Raw genomic sequence first — 15,955 nt, 5'->3', positions numbered from 1 at the left:
CCAGTTGTGAGCTACGCTGTAGTAGCTTTGGTAGCCTTGCTCTTGAAAAGGAGCCATGGAGGCGTAGTAATCGTTCCAGGCTCTATAGCAGGCTCTCCAGTAAGTCTCAGCACCCCACTCATCACCGGGTCTTCATCATCATCACCATCTTGTTCACCTTCGTCCCTGTCCCTCATTTGCTCTCTGTTCATCTTCTCCGAGAGCTTTTTGTTCCGTTTCCCAATCTCTCCTTTCGCCTTTCTTGATTCATGTCTGCCAGTCTGCGCGCGAAGCAGCCTGATTGGTTACTCTTTTTGAACTGATGCTTGGCAGATTTGTAGTTCTCAGGCACCTGGTGATGTACTTTGGGTGCAGAAGAAGTATAAGCTTTGGGACTTGATTTTGGTTTTGGCTACAGTTAGTGTATTTCTAGCATCAGTCTGAGGTTGCGTCACCGCTCTGTGTTCACCTCCTCTAGTGTGATCTGAGCTTCCCAGTGTCTCATTATCTGGCTGGCTCTCCTCCATGTCTGACTCGGAGCCCGAAGAACCAGAAACTGACCTTGTGGGTGAAAAGTTAGATTTCCATTGTCCTCTATTTTGTGTTAAACTTTGAGCTCCTTCATCATTAAGTGTGAAAGACACTCTGTGCCCATTCTGGTCACTGGAGCAGTCTTCTCCCGACCTCTGAACTCCCTGATGACCTCCACTGATCTCCCAACCCCGTGGTAATGAAGCTCTGGAAGTCCCGCTCAGCTTCCTCAAGGTCATAAACCTCGACCTGCAACTCTTGTACGAGCTGAGAGGAGGGATCTTTCGGTAATTGCGTCTTGCATCTGTTTTCGGCTCTGGACCTCCTGAGTAGGACTAACAGGAGAGACTTTTCTAGCAGCTTGGTCATTGTGTGCTCCTCTCTTGGGTGTTGGATGGGTCTTCTCTGGCTTTGTTGGTCCCTTATGCTCTACAGCTTGGTCTGTGATGGAGCGGTAGCAGCAGCAGCAGCAGGCATGTCAGCCTTGGCACGCCTCTTCTTCTCTGTCCTGGAGATGAACTGGGACAAGGAGACCGGAGTGGCAGCCTCAGTGCAGACATCCCAGTCGCACGGCTCGTCCATCAGCCCAGGCTCTATGGCGGCTAAAAGGACAGATGACACATGAGACTGGGACTGCTTTCCCACCTTAACATTAAATTAAAAAGATGTTTTAAAGAGAAGAAATCAGCAAAGAGAAAAGAGTCACATGTGCTGCATTTAAAAACACCACAAAGGAAATGTGGACAGGACTTACACGGCAACCGGGACAAACTCAGGCCACACTTTTGAGCAATGGCCATCATCTTGTTTTCCTCCTCACCATGGCAACAGTATGTCACAGCCAGCCCCTGAGTGCCTACAAACAAAATGTAATCTTGATGAGAACCCATTCACATAACAGGAAGGGATAAATGAGGGTGTGAGAGTTGTGTATCAGGGATGGCAGGTGCACGCACACACACAGACAAGACAGTGTGTGTGCAAGCTAAAATTGAATTACCTTCTGTTTTCCAGACAATACACAAGTTAAGTCAAGGTAATTATAATTAAACGCACATGATTAGGAACCTATTGACCTCGTGAGGTGGGTCAAACCTGCTAATACTTCAGAGACTGAAGCTAATCTTCAAAAATGGTGTTTAACACAGTCAGAGAGAGAGAAGGCAGCTGGTCAAGCAAATCAAGTCTAATTCAGAGCAACACAACAGATGAAATAAATTGATTTTTATACAAATATTATACCCTCAGGAGAGAAGGTGATTTTTGCTCAGACTGCAACACCGAACTGGCTTTGTCTGTTGATATATGATTGCTCTTTTTAAAACTTAGTAATGTTAAGAAATTCTGAAAATGAAAAAATATGCTACCTTTAAAACATAGCTACTGAAATTAGGATGCAGAAAAATGAGGCATTTTCTCTTTTCTCATTAACTGTAAATAAGTAATAATTACCCTGAAGCTAGTTTAGTTTGGGTTCTGGGACAAGTTAGTGGGCGTAAAGTGCGAACAACATGTCTCCCCCAAATCATGATCCAAACAGAGGACACACACTGCAATAATGATGCAACTTCTCCACAGACAGGCCGACCCCACCACCCCACCCTCGCCCAGTGTCATCAGCCACCTGGGCTGTCTGACCGGGCGATGCAAAAAGGTGAAAATGCTGAATTATCAAAACAACACTGCTTGTGGTTGCCTCTGATTTCTGCCATAAACAAACAGGGCTGGGGACTAACCGAAGCGCCCGGCCCGTCCGATTCTGTGCATGTAGGTTTCCCAGTCCTGCGGTACATCCAGGTTTATCACCAAGTTGACTTTGTCTGCATCTATGCCTCTGGAAGTCTTGACAGCAAGAGAGGGAGAGAGAGAAAATAATCAGGATTAAAGCACAGAAGCCTGATCAACCCGAGCCTCAAAGCTGAGGTATAACACTTGGAAGAGATACATAATGACAAGAATTCAAGTGACAGGTGACATATGGAGAAGCAGTGCGATCAAAGATGTGTGTGTCTCACCAGGTCAGTGGAGATGAGCACCCTGCACTGGTACTGCTTCAGTTTGGACATCGCCTCCAGTCTCTGGTCCTGACTCAGACCACCTATGTACAGGTCATCACACACCAGTCACACTGAATTACATCAACTGAAATCAACTCTGCTAAGACAGCCAACAATGAAAAACCTGCGTTTGTTCTCTCTTTCACAAAAGAGCGAACACTTAGTCAATCAATGGTAAAATAATCAGCAAATCAAAATGAAGTATTTTGATAAATAATTTTTTTTCTCTTCAGGAAAAATGCTAAACATTCTCTGGTTCCAGTTTCTGAATTGTGAGTTTACTGATTTTTCTTCTTATGTGATAATAAACAGGATATGTTAAGGGTTTGCATTTTCAGACAGACAAAACAAGTAATTTGATAAAATTACTTTGGGCTTCAGGAAACTGTGATGAACATTTTTTCTGATTTTTTTTTCCCCAAAAATGAATCAAGAAGATAATTTTCAGACCACTCAATAATGAAAATAATGGTGAGTTGCAGCCCTACCCAATTTATGGCAATCTCTTCATATAAATAAATCATTATATAACACTGCATATAAATATAACAGTTTTTAAAGCCTGCCTCACCTGAGATACAAACAGCAGGTAAGCCTTTGGAGGACAGGATATCTGCCAGGTGCTGAGCCCTGGTGGGAGCAAATCCACCATCATCTCAATAAACAGTTTCTTCGAGGACACATCAGCAGTTTTAGGGTCTATAAATCAACAGTGCTTATGAAAAGGAAGGCATGCAGTAATATAATGTATTACCTTGTGTGTAGGTTGGAAAACACTAGGGCCTGGTTGAATGGGATTTTACTGAACAGCTCCAATAAGTGCTGCACCTTCTCCTCAAAAACCTTGTGAGGTAACGGATGGGACTGCACCAGCTTGTAATACTGCTTCAGACCTGGCAGGGGGCGCACAAGGGCAACATACATGGGAAACTACCTACATAAAGTGTAAGTGATTAGTTCAAGTATAACTATAACTGAGTATAAACAGACATCTATGAATATCCTAATCTCAGAGGAGACCATTTTTCACTATTCACCTTGTACACAATTAAGAAAGAAATTAAACTCAATGTAAACACAAGTCCTAAATTAGATTCTGTCAAAGAGATGAATGTTTTCAGTGTAGGCCTTATGTCACTCAATGCTTGCCGTCAGATACCTCACACCCTCAGGAAGAAATGACGGTTTGTGCCAGAAAATAAAGCCTGAAATCATGTCACATTACAAACTTTATCATCCTGTCACGAGGAGTCCCAGTTAGCCAGGATAGAAGTTAATTGTTGATACTATACAGTTTACATATGTAAACTAGATGTAACTGATATAAACTCAACCTTTTAATTTGATTTTTCTCCTCAGCCATTTGTGGTCATGATAGTAGCACACCTGACCATGAAGAAAGACAATTACCTTTGAGGCCCATGTCACTGGGATTGAGTCTAACAAAGGTGGGCTCCCTCATGTAGCGGGTAAGGTGCTGCGCAAGGGATTCTGGGTAGGTGGCAGAGAGTGCGAGCATCTGCTTATTCACAGGCAGAGAGGAGAAGATCCAGCTAGGGGAGAGGAGTGACAAGCAGGGGAGATTGGAGAATTTCAGCATGTGTGAGTTTGTAAATGTGCATATATGTATCATACAGTATTTCATTTATAGGAGGCCTCAGTCTGAGCACTCTGGTTATATAGCAACCTGCACTTGCTATGTATGATTAGAGATGGTTATGTCCATCTTACTTTATCTGCTCCTGGAAGCTGCCTTCTTCCAGCAGCTTGTCTGCCTCATCCAGAACAAACAGTCTGATGCTGGCCGTGGACAACATGCCCAGCTCGATAAGCTGCTTGATACGACCTGTGAGCATAACCGGGAACATGGTTACAAAACACTAATAACAGCATGATGGTTACATAAACAGGTTATGCCTCTTGATTAATACTCTGCTGGCCTCTTACCAGGCGAGCCCACAGCTACATGGCATTTCTTCAGGTGGGGTTTGTCCTGACTCACGGGCCTGCCCCCGATAAAAACGTGGCACTCCAGGCCCTCCATGGCACAGCCGATGGCCATCACTACTGAGTGGATCTGCACTGCTATCTCACGCGTAGGAGCCAACACAAGAACCTACAGGAGGGAAAAAAGTGAGATGTCAACAACCACTTACATTTGATTGGGAGCAGATTAAAGACAGACAGGTGCTGGGTGGTTCCCAGTAAGACCCCACAGCTAATAAGATTACAGTGCACTAGAATGCAGCCAACTCATCAACTAGACCAGACGTACAGCTCCTTTATCAATAATTGTCTTTTTTCATTTATACTTTTGACACTGAGCAGCTTAAACTCATCAGATTAAGGCCCCAAAAAACCAAGGTGATTACTCATTACTCATGACCATCTGTTGTTGGTGAAAATGAGCTGAGAAGTAAACAACAAATTAAAACTTTTGTTTCTCCCCTAAGGCCTTTCTCGTTAATAATATTTGAAGGTACAGGCAGATAATTACCTAAAAATAAAAGTGCAATCATCAGTGAGATTAAAATAATGGGAAATATACATTTCTCTTTATTATACAAACATTCATATTTGTACATCCGTGTATGTAAAAAAGTGGGATAGTTAAAAACAGAACAGCAATTGTAGGCCCTAACTCATACTCAAGGTAAACCTCCACTCATCCATCCCTACCTCCTGAAGGAATGCACACCTTAATATTTGCATTTGAACATCTACAAGGGTAAAGATACATTTCTAAATATTCCACTAATCCACTGTGGTGTAAATCCACTTACCTGAGTTGCCGGATTCTCCAGGACCAGAGAGTCCAGGGCGATGGTGCAGAACACGCACGTCTTACCCGTGCCAGACTTGGCCTGTACGATCAAATCTGAAAACAGCAGATGAACAGTGTTGTGCCACACAGTTAAAAAAAATCGTGATAACGCTTTGGACTTTCACAGTTAATTAAACTTGATTAGGTGCAATATTAATGCGTCCAGTCCAAAGTGCCTAATCTGCTGCATCCTATCCACAGTTTAACTACCTGACCAATGACAGATGTTTACTTCAAGTACGCCATGGTTAACTGTGCTCTCTGCTTCACAGCTGCAGGTGATATAGGTTAACTACATGGCAATAAGTCATTTTATCTGGTTGTGAACATATAGGTATTTTCCAGATATTGTTCATTTGAAGAAGGGAGTTATTATTTAGAAACGTGGTGACTAACCCCAGCCCCAAAATTAACTAAATGTAGTAAAAGGCTATCAGACAAGTCAAACAGAAATAAAACTGTGATAATATATATATTTATACTGTTACATTTTAATTCAGGATTTGATATCACTGCGTAACGACAAACTCCTGACGGTATCTGTCGTTTTGTCTTTCTTTTTATCCAGGATTTTTCTGTCTAACATTGTTTCTGAGTAAGTTTCTACGTTTTTCTGGGAGTGAACCCACCGAGTCCGCAGCGGCCCAGCGGGATGGCCTTGAGCTGGATCGGGGAGGGTTTCTGAAAGCCTGCGGCGGACAGTCCGTCCAACACGGGCTGAGACAGCAGGAGGGAGCAGAAGTCGACCCCCTCCGACAAAAGCACATCATCGGTCCGCTTTCGCGTTTCTATGTCGTGGGCTGCTTTCCTCATGGAGGACGCCATGTTGGCTGGACTGTTTACCGCCGGTGAGCAGCCGGTTAGAAGAGAAGAGCCTCGGAGCTGCAGCAGACCCTCGCCTTTACCGCCCTCCGGTGGCCGGGAGGAGGTATTAATCTGTCAGTATTTTTCTGAGCTGTGATTACAATTAGATGGAAAGATTGAAATAGGCCAGCTTCCTTATGCTGGAGCCAAAGAAGATCACCAGAGGATTAACAAGCCCACTTCTCCTACACAACAGATTCACTCACCCTGTTCTGTTTGTTTGGCTGACATATGTAAGCCAATCTGCGGGCATGGCTTGTGTAAGCTGTAATGCATAGAATTAATGTGAAGCCTCAACATGCTGACTAATTCATTGTATACAAAATGTGTCATGTTAACAAGCTGTGATGCTCCTTCTGTGTCTTTAACTAGCAGACGTGCATTTAATTCTGGTCGTAAACCCCACATTGTGTTACTGAATCCCTGCTTCATTACTCAGGGGCAGCTGTAAACCCAGCAATCATGGAAAGTGCAGTCTTACAGGATATTAAACAGAATTATTGTCTCCACAATCCGGATCTTCGGATTTGGTTTTCAAGAATTAAATGTCGTGATCTAGAGCCTCTTTTCTCTTACTGGGCTTATTAAGAGTGATCCATCTCCATCTTGTCTTTCAGGCTGCAGCAGAGCAACAGACATGCAGCATCTGTAGAGAAGCAGGCCTGCTGGTTATCACTTGTTTTATATCTTTGTAAAGCTGCTGTTTTGACCTGTGGACATTTTGGACCTGAGTTGGATTTTTTAAAACTGTTGATGGACCCTTGACACTTTATTTTCCTACCAGGAAGCAGTTTGGGGCATCACTTCCATCAGTCCCTCACCTAATCTACACCAAGCTAAAATGGAGCCTGTCGCCCTCAAAGGAAACTCCTCATCATCTCACAGCTCAGTCAACGCAGAGCTCCTGTCTCGGACCGGCTACACAACATTGGCCGTTATCATGGGTGTGTTTTCTGCGGCGGGGATCATCCTTAATGTCCTGGTGATTATGGTGACAGTGAGGCACAGACAGCTAAGGCAGCCGCTCAGCTACGCCCTGGTTAACCTGGCCGTATGTGACCTGGGCTGTGCTTTGTTGGGAGGTGTGCCTACCACAGTGACCAGTGCCATGGGATACTTCAGCCTGGGACGTGTGGGCTGTGTGTTAGAGGGCTTTGCAGTTTCCTTTTTTGGTGAGCCAAGACAAAGCCAGTCTGCAGTTTAGTATAATTTAATTTGCACAGTGGTGGAAGCAGTACTCAAAACCTTTGCTTAAGTAAAAGTAACAATGTTCTCATACTCCATTTGTAAAGTAAAACTAAAGGTACACTCAAAATCCTGAAGTATTATCAACGAAGTGCACTTAAAGTATCACAAGTACTAATTTTGCAGGAAAATGGCCTTTAAAACTTTGTATTATTCCATCAGACTTTTCTCATCTTTTTTTTTAACCTCCGACAGTTATTTAAATCAAATTATTTGAGAAGTTTTAAGGTGAAATCGATCATTGCTAACAACTAATTGATATCTGAAAGCAAACACTATGTTTTTTGTAAAGGGTCATAAGCCAAAAAGGTCAGAAAGCACTGGTTTAATATTTAACAATGCACTGTACTAGTAACTACAGCTGTCTAAAATGTGGCAGAGTAGAAGTATTAAATGGCATAAAATGGAAATATTCAGTAACAGGATGTTTTAACAAATATTGATTTAGTCTTTAATTCCTCTCTCTTCTCTTCCAGGTATAGCAAGTCTGTGTACAATAGGAGTCATTTCTGTTGAACGCTACATAGTGGTGTGTTATCCCATGGGCGCTGTCTTGTTCCAGACCAGGTATTAACCATCCAGATCTCACTTGGCTGCGTCACACAGAGTACAAAACTTAAGGATGTGTTGTCCCTCCCTCAGACATGCAGTTGCTGGAGTGGTGCTGTCCTGGGTGTGGTCATTTGTGTGGAACACTCCACCTCTGTTTGGTTGGGGAAGTTATGAGCTGGAGGGGGTGAAGACTTCCTGTGCCCCTAACTGGTATAACCGGGATCCTGGGAACATGTCCTACATCATCATATACTTCTTCCTCTGCTTTGCTGTGCCCTTCTCCATCATCATGGCGTCCTACTCACGACTCTTGTGGACCCTTCGTCAGGTGAACAATGGACATAGGCTGGAATACAGTATATTATTATTGACTGTATCGATATCATTAAAAAGTCTTTTTGCTTGTATCTTGATGTTCCTAGGTGACCAAACTGCAAGTATCTGAGGCCTGCAGCACAAATCGTGTGGAGGTGCAGGTGGCACGTATGGTCGTGGTGATGGTGTTGGCCTTCCTCATCACCTGGCTGCCATATGCTGCCATGGCCCTTGCTGTCATCATAGACTCCAGTCTATATATTGACCCCGTTATTGCTACCATACCTGTTTATTTGGCAAAAAGCAGCACTGTCTACAACCCCATCATATATGTTTTTATGAACAGACAGGTAATCCTTCCTCATGCACATTTTAATTCACAAATACAAGCAAAGTAGAGGGAAGAAAATTAACTCTGGCATGTGTTTGTGTGTATTTACAGTTTCGAGGATATGCTGTTCCTACTGTCTTGTGCGGATGGAACCCGTGGGCTTCAGACCCACAAATGTCTGAGGGTGAGACCACTGTTGCCACTCTCAGCAAGAGCCAAAGAGTCTCACCTAAACAATCTTTAAAAGAATAAAAGTGTGTATTAATGCCCATGGCCTCGTGTCTGAGGCAGCCCAAAATCATATGAACTACTTTAGACCAGTAGCCAGTCTTCTCTGCACTTCACCACAAGGAAAGATTAATTTTACACTTAAAAATATCAATCTGAGACTGATTTGGACACCAGAAACGGTGGATGCTATAAATTCTGCACGACAACATTTCACAAAACACAACAATACTTCACACACACAAAACACAAATTTTACAAAACACTAAAATAGGTGTGTTTGAGATCGACTTCGGCTGACTTTGCCTGACTTGATGGTCGACCTGAACTGCTGGTGACTGCTGGGGTGGATAAGAAGACTGCAGTGAAGTCAGTGAGTCAGTGTGACTGAGCTCACAACAATGGCTGATCTCATGATGTTTGCCTTTTACCAGCTGTTCACACAACCCAACCTGCACAGCTGTTCTGTGTTTTTTTTTTTTTTGATTAAATATTATATATTAAATATTATTAATATGATTCTCCTCAATATGTCAGACTGTTTTGTAAACTTAACACACTATTTACTCAACCAAAGACATGATGTAACACATTCTGAGGTCAAATGGGTGATGGCTTCCAAGTGTGCAGGTTCTCATATTCTACTGGTTTGTGCTTCATGTTTGCAGAAATAGATGTCAGCCATCAGATCAAATGGCTCAGGCTATTAGGGCCTGCTTGGTGATACTGAGATCGCAGGTTTGATTCTCGTAAGGCTCGATGAAGTAAAAGTCAGCAACCATCTGAATAAATAACTCGGGCTGATAAACACCTGTGTTGTAGTTTAGAGATTACAGGTTCCATTCTTGCTAAGGGCAATAAATTTGGAAACCAACACCACATGAAAACAGTCAAAAGCTTGAAAATATATAAAACGATTGTTTAGTTGATTAGACCAAGTCGATAAGCGCCAGCTTGGTAAAGTGGAGACTGCGAGTTCAATACTTACCTGCGACTGTAGGCATCCAAAAACTGGTGGCACACTGAGAGAAACGGACACCATAAAGTGCAAATCTTATAATGACTTGTCAAACTGCAGCGTCTGGTACAAGTTTTATTTAACCCAGTATGGTCGAAACTTTAAAACTGTTTCATCCTTTCGGTTTTTTTCTAATAATGTATTGTATTGTGTATATTTCCTTCCATTGCTGTCCCTGTCACACCTATCCTGCCATTTCTTCATCATTTCTTTTTTAATCATTGCCTTAGTTTCATCTTTCATCATATACCGAGAGGTATATTCGTAAAATCCCTCAACTTTGTTGATTTTTTGGCTATTTTGTCAGCCCCCTCATTTCTTTTGATGCCTGAGCAATCAGAGGCGGTTGCTAGTCTACAGTCTATGGGCGGAACAGAGTCAGCTGGCAAATTGGCGTTTTTTTCTGCCGTTGTTGGTTTGCGTGTGTCCTCATTGGCTATTACGTTCTGGGAGGAACGCAGAGAGGCGGAGAAGCGAAGTCGGAAAACAGATTTAAACCAACGTTTGAACTGTTTCCTCGGTTTGTCAGTAGTGTGAGAAAACTTGCTTATCGAAGAAGCCTGGATGCTAAAACAAGCTTTGAAGCTTTTTATGTCGAACACGAGTGAGGCTGGACGCTGAACACACCTGCGGCGCGAAGGTAAGGCTAAGGAGCAAACTAGCTAGCGGCTAGCGTTATCATTTGTATTAGCGGCGGTGTTTGCATTAGCCTTCTCTTTTAATATTTTCACATCGCGTGGGTAAGAGTGTGTTTGAGTTTCCGTGAATGAGGCGTCCCTGACTTGGGTTGTGGACCCCCAACGTGGACGGGTGAAACACAAAGAGCTCTTGATAGTCATAATTGTTTGCAGTCACTTTACCGACATCTTGCACCTCTTTGTAATTATGTGTTCCATCCTGGTCATTTTAACTCGGTTTATAGCGGTCTATCATGTTGTTGTCATCGTTTTATGTCTATTTCTGGTCATTTTGTGTTATATTGCGCCTGTACCTGACTGCTTTATACCTGGATGTCAGCATTAACATCAGCAATGGCATGTTAATATATGTGGTCCGTATTTCGTCGACGACCATACAACAAACTAAGCCCAATAGGCGATCACTTTTGAATGTTTCCTTTGCATGCTTCCTTCTCAGAACCTAATAATCTGAGCAATTCCAATAGGGCCTTGCTCACTTTCATGCTCGGGCTCTAATAAGAAAAGTAATCTGTAAAACGAAAGCAATGCAGAAGCAATAGTAATCCAAAGTAGAAGGAAAATGTCACATTATACTAAGACATCAAAAATGTCATAGTATATAGTATGTGGTCAAAAAAACACCACAGTAAAGCATCAAAAATGTCTAGAACATGTCATAGCAAGGCATGAAAATATCAAAAATGTTATTGTATAGTAAAGCATAATTATGTCAAAAATGTCATAGTATAGTAAGGCATGAAAATTTCAAAAATGTCATAGTATAGTAAGGCATAAAAATATTAATAAAAGTCATTGTGTAGTAAGGCATAAAATGGCAAAAATGTCATAGTATAGTAAGGCGTCAAAAATGCTCAGAAAATGTCATAGTATAGTAAAGCATCAAAAACGTTCAAAAAATGTCAAACAATGTTATAATATTGTAAGGTGTCAAAAAACGTCACAGTATAGTAAGGCATCAAAAACACTCAAAAGCTAACAAAAAATGTTATAGTATAGTAAGGCATCAAAAACCACCAAAAACTGTCATAGTATAGTAAGGTGTCAAAAAAGGTCATACTATAGTAAAGCATCAAAAATGGTCAAAAAATGTTATAGTATTGTAAGGTATGAAAAATGGTCAAAAAATGTCATAGTATAGTATGGTGTGAAAAATGGTAAAAAAAAATGGTCAAAAAATGTCATAGTATAGTAAGGCATGAAAAATGGCATAAGGCATGTAAAGCCATTAAACGTTCTGGTTCAGCTGTAATGTTGAATATTTCTCTGTGTTTTCATGGTTAAACTGTTGATGAGGAATAGGTAGTAGTGTATTGATCATTTTTCTCTGTATGTTTCTCTTTGATTTTCTCCAGGTGTCAACACTTGGTCCGGCACATAGTCCATGATCACAGAGATGTCGTCCACGATCGCTGAGACATGGTCCATGATCGGAGAGACATTGTTGAGGATGAGGGAGACATTGTCCACGATCAGAGACACTGTCCATGATCGCAGAGACCTTGTCAAAGATGAGAGAGACGTTGTCCATGATCAGAGACGTTGTCCCATGCTTCGTAGAGACCTTGCGATAGAATCGGCGGAGACGGGGGTCACCGATTTGACGGCATTGCCCGCGATCATGGAGACATTGTCGATGATCACAGAGGCACCGTCTATGATCTCAGAGACATCGTCCACGATCACAATCATTGTCCATGATCACAGAGACTTTGTCCATAATCTCAGAGACATTGTCCGCAATCACAGAGACCTAGTCCACGATCACAGAGTCTTCGTACAATGAAGAAGTTCTTTGAGACCAGGACAGAGGCTTCCAGGTAATTCACAAACAGCTTTACATCAACTGTCCAACACAGAGAACTGACAATTAACTGTTTATGTTCAGTATTCGGTATATCAGAAGTGTAAAAATAGAAATAATGAGCAATATAAAAATACTGTGTAAGTAAAACCAAAAACCACCAAAAACTGTCATAGTATAGTAATGCATCAGAGATGGTCAAAAAAGGTCATACTATAGTAAAGCACCAATAATGGTCAAAAAATGTTATAGTGTTGTAAGGTATGAAAAATGGTCAAAAAATGTCATGGTATAGTATGGTGTGAAAAATGGTAAAAAAAAATGGTCAAAAAATGTCATAGTATAGTAAGGCATGAAAAATGGCATAAGGCATGTAAAGCCATTAAACGTTCTGGTTCAGCTGTAATGTTGAATATTTCTCTGTGTTTCCATGGTTAAACTGTTGATGAGGAATAGGTAGTAGTGTATTGATCATTTTCCTCTGTATGTTTCTCTTTGATTTCCTCCAGGTGTCAACACTTGGTCCGGCATATAGTCCATGATCACAGAGATGTCGTCCATGATCGCTGAGACATGGTCCATGATCGGAGAGACATTGTTGAGGATGAGGGAGACATTGTCCACGATCAGAGACACTGTCCATGATCGCAGAGACCTTGTCAAAGATGAGAGAGACGTTGTCCATGATCAGAGACGTTGTCCCATGCTTCGTAGAGACCTTGCGATAGAATCGGCGGAGACGGGGGTCACCGATTTAACGGCATTGCCCGCGATCATGGAGACATTGTCGATGATCACAGAGGCACCGTCTATGATCTCAGAGACATCGTCCACGATCACAATCATTGTCCATGATCACAGAGACTTTGTCCATAATCTCAGAGACATTGTCCGCAATCACAGAGACGTAGTCCACGATCACAGAGTCTTCGTACAATGAAGAAGTTCTTTGAGACCAGGACAGAGGCTTCCAGGTAATTCACAAACAGCTTTACATCAACTGTCCAACAGAGAACTGACAATTAACTGTTTATGTTCAGTATTCGGTATATCGGAAGTGTAAAAATAGAAATAATGAGCAATATAAAAATACTGCGTAAATAATCTGTATTAATAGAAGTAATGTAAAAATAAAGAGCAATATCAGAAGTAAGATGTAATAGTCAAAGTAATCTGTTACTGGATGTAGTTTTAAAATGGTCAAAAAATGTCATAGTATAGTAAGGCATAAAAATGGCATAAGGCATGTAAAGCCATTAAACGTTCTGGTTCAGCTGTAATGTTGAATATTTCTCTGTGTTTTCATGGTTAAACTGTTGATGAGGAATAGGTAGTAGTGTATTGATCATTTTTCTCTGTATGTTTCTCTTTGATTTTCTCCAGGTGTCAACACTTGGTCCGGCACATAGTCCATGATCACAGAGATGTCGTCCACGATCGCTGAGACATGGTCCATGATCGGAGAGACATTGTTGAGGATGAGGGAGACATTGTCCACGATCAGAGACACTGTCCATGATCGCAGAGACCTTGTCAAAGATGAGAGAGACGTTGTCCATGATCAGAGACGTTGTCCCATGCTTCGTAGAGACCTTGCGATAGAATCGGCGGAGACGGGGGTCACCGATTTGACGGCATTGCCCGCGATCATGGAGACATTGTCGATGATCACAGAGGCACCGTCTATGATCTCAGAGACATCGTCCACGATCACAATCATTGTCCATGATCACAGAGACTTTGTCCATAATCTCAGAGACATTGTCCGCAATCACAGAGACCTAGTCCACGATCACAGAGTCTTCGTACAATGAAGAAGTTCTTTGAGACCAGGACAGAGGCTTCCAGGTAATTCACAAACAGCTTTACATCAACTGTCCAACACAGAGAACTGACAATTAACTGTTTATGTTCAGTATTCGGTATATCAGAAGTGTAAAAATAGAAATAATGAGCAATATAAAAATACTGTGTAAGTAAAACCAAAAACCACCAAAAACTGTCATAGTATAGTAATGCATCAGAGATGGTCAAAAAAGGTCATACTATAGTAAAGCACCAATAATGGTCAAAAAATGTTATAGTGTTGTAAGGTATGAAAAATGGTCAAAAAATGTCATGGTATAGTATGGTGTGAAAAATGGTTAAAAAAAATGGTCAAAAAATGTCATAGTATAGTAAGGCATGAAAAATGGCATAAGGCATGTAAAGCCATTAAACGTTCTGGTTCAGCTGTAATGTTGAATATTTCTCTGTGTTTTCATGGTTAAACTGTTGATGAGGAATAGGTAGTAGTGTATTGATCATTTTCCTCTGTATGTTTCTCTTTGATTTCCTCCAGGTGTCAACACTTGGTCCGGCACATAGTCCATGATCACAGAGATGTCGTCCATGATCGCTGAGACATGGTCCATGATCGGAGAGACATTGTTGAGGATGAGGGAGACATTGTCCACGATCAGAGACACTGTCCATGATCGCAGAGACCTTGTCAAAGATGAGAGAGACGTTGTCCATGATCAGAGACGTTGTCCCATGCTTCGTAGAGACCTTGCGATAGAATCGGCGGAGACGGGGGTCACCGATTTGACGGCATTGCCCGCGATCATGGAGACATTGTCGATGATCACAGAGGCACCGTCTATGATCTCAGAGACATCGTCCACGATCACAATCATTGTCCATGATCACAGAGACTTTGTCCATAATCTCAGAGACATTGTCCGCAATCACAGAGACGTAGTCCACGATCACAGAGTCTTCGTACAATGAAGAAGTTCTTTGAGACCAGGACAGAGGCTTCCAGGTAATTCACAAACAGCTTTACATCAACTGTCCAACACAGAGAACTGACAATTAACTGTTTATGTTCAGTATTCGGTATATCAGAAGTGTTAAAATAGAAATAATGAGCAATATAAAAATACTGCGTAAGTAATCTGTATTAATAGAAGTAATGTAAAAATAAAGAGCGATATCAGGAGTAAGATGTAATAGTCAAAGTAATCTGTTACTGGATGTAGTTTTAATAGTAAAAGTTATCTGCGCTATACAAATAAAATTGATGTGAATTGAATCTGTAAATTTCGAAGTAAAATGTAATAAAAAAAAGCTTTATGTTGTTGTATGCTAAAAGTAATGTAATACTAGAGGTAAGAGTAAAATTAATCAGTAATATAAAAGTTATGCAGAAATGATAGTAATCCAAAGTAGAAGTAAAAATATCTGGTTATAGTAAGACATCAAAAAAGTTGAAAATGTCATAGTATACTAAAGCATCAAAAATGGTCAAAAAATCTGTGAGGCATGAAAAACGCTCAAAAAATGTCATGGGGTCAAACACCAAAAAATGTCATAGTATAGTATGGTGTCAAAAATGGTCAAAAAATGTCATAGTATAGCCCTTGTGTTGTCCTTTGGGTCAAGGTGACCCAGTGGCCGACAATGTGCTTTGCGTCCCCTTCAAATGTAATAAAACATGCCCCTGAGTCATTTTCACATACCCGACT

The 15,955-nt window shown here is 41.5% G+C and overlaps 1 protein-coding gene and 1 pseudogene across 1 annotated transcript; one reads left to right on the top strand and one right to left on the bottom strand.

Moving 5' to 3' along the window:
* Positions 1-6: 6 nt before the first annotated feature.
* LOC108900570 (probable ATP-dependent RNA helicase DDX20) lies at positions 7-6,306 on the bottom strand (annotated as a pseudogene).
* Positions 6,215-9,372, top strand: LOC108900571 (parapinopsin-like). The gene is made up of 6 exons (XM_018701696.2): positions 6,215-6,319; positions 6,873-7,427; positions 7,977-8,067; positions 8,143-8,380; positions 8,475-8,717; positions 8,810-9,372. Exons 2-6 carry the CDS (start codon positions 7,097-7,099, stop codon positions 8,948-8,950), a joined length of 1,044 nt encoding a protein of 347 aa, XP_018557212.1. The 5' UTR covers positions 6,215-6,319; positions 6,873-7,096; the 3' UTR covers positions 8,951-9,372.
* Positions 9,373-15,955: the final 6,583 nt, after the last annotated feature.

Source organism: Lates calcarifer, unplaced genomic scaffold (genome assembly GCF_001640805.2).
Source record: "Lates calcarifer isolate ASB-BC8 unplaced genomic scaffold, TLL_Latcal_v3 _unitig_4559_quiver_1892, whole genome shotgun sequence".
Classification (NCBI taxonomy): domain Eukaryota; kingdom Metazoa; phylum Chordata; class Actinopteri; family Centropomidae; genus Lates; species Lates calcarifer.
Note: the sequence above shows the minus strand (reverse complement) of the source record. Positions and strands in the feature narration are given on the sequence as shown.

Bases quoted from the DNA above. Each gene is read 5' to 3' on its own strand.
- LOC108900571 (XM_018701696.2), top strand. From the start codon at position 7,097: ATGGAGCCTGTCGCCCTCAAAGGAAACTCCTCATCATCTCACAGCTCA. The intron at 7,428-7,976 runs GTGAGCCAAGAC...CTTCTCTTCCAG, and splicing joins CTTTGCAGTTTCCTTTTTTG to GTATAGCAAGTCTGTGTACA. The intron at 8,381-8,474 runs GTGAACAATGGA...TGATGTTCCTAG, and splicing joins TCTTGTGGACCCTTCGTCAG to GTGACCAAACTGCAAGTATC.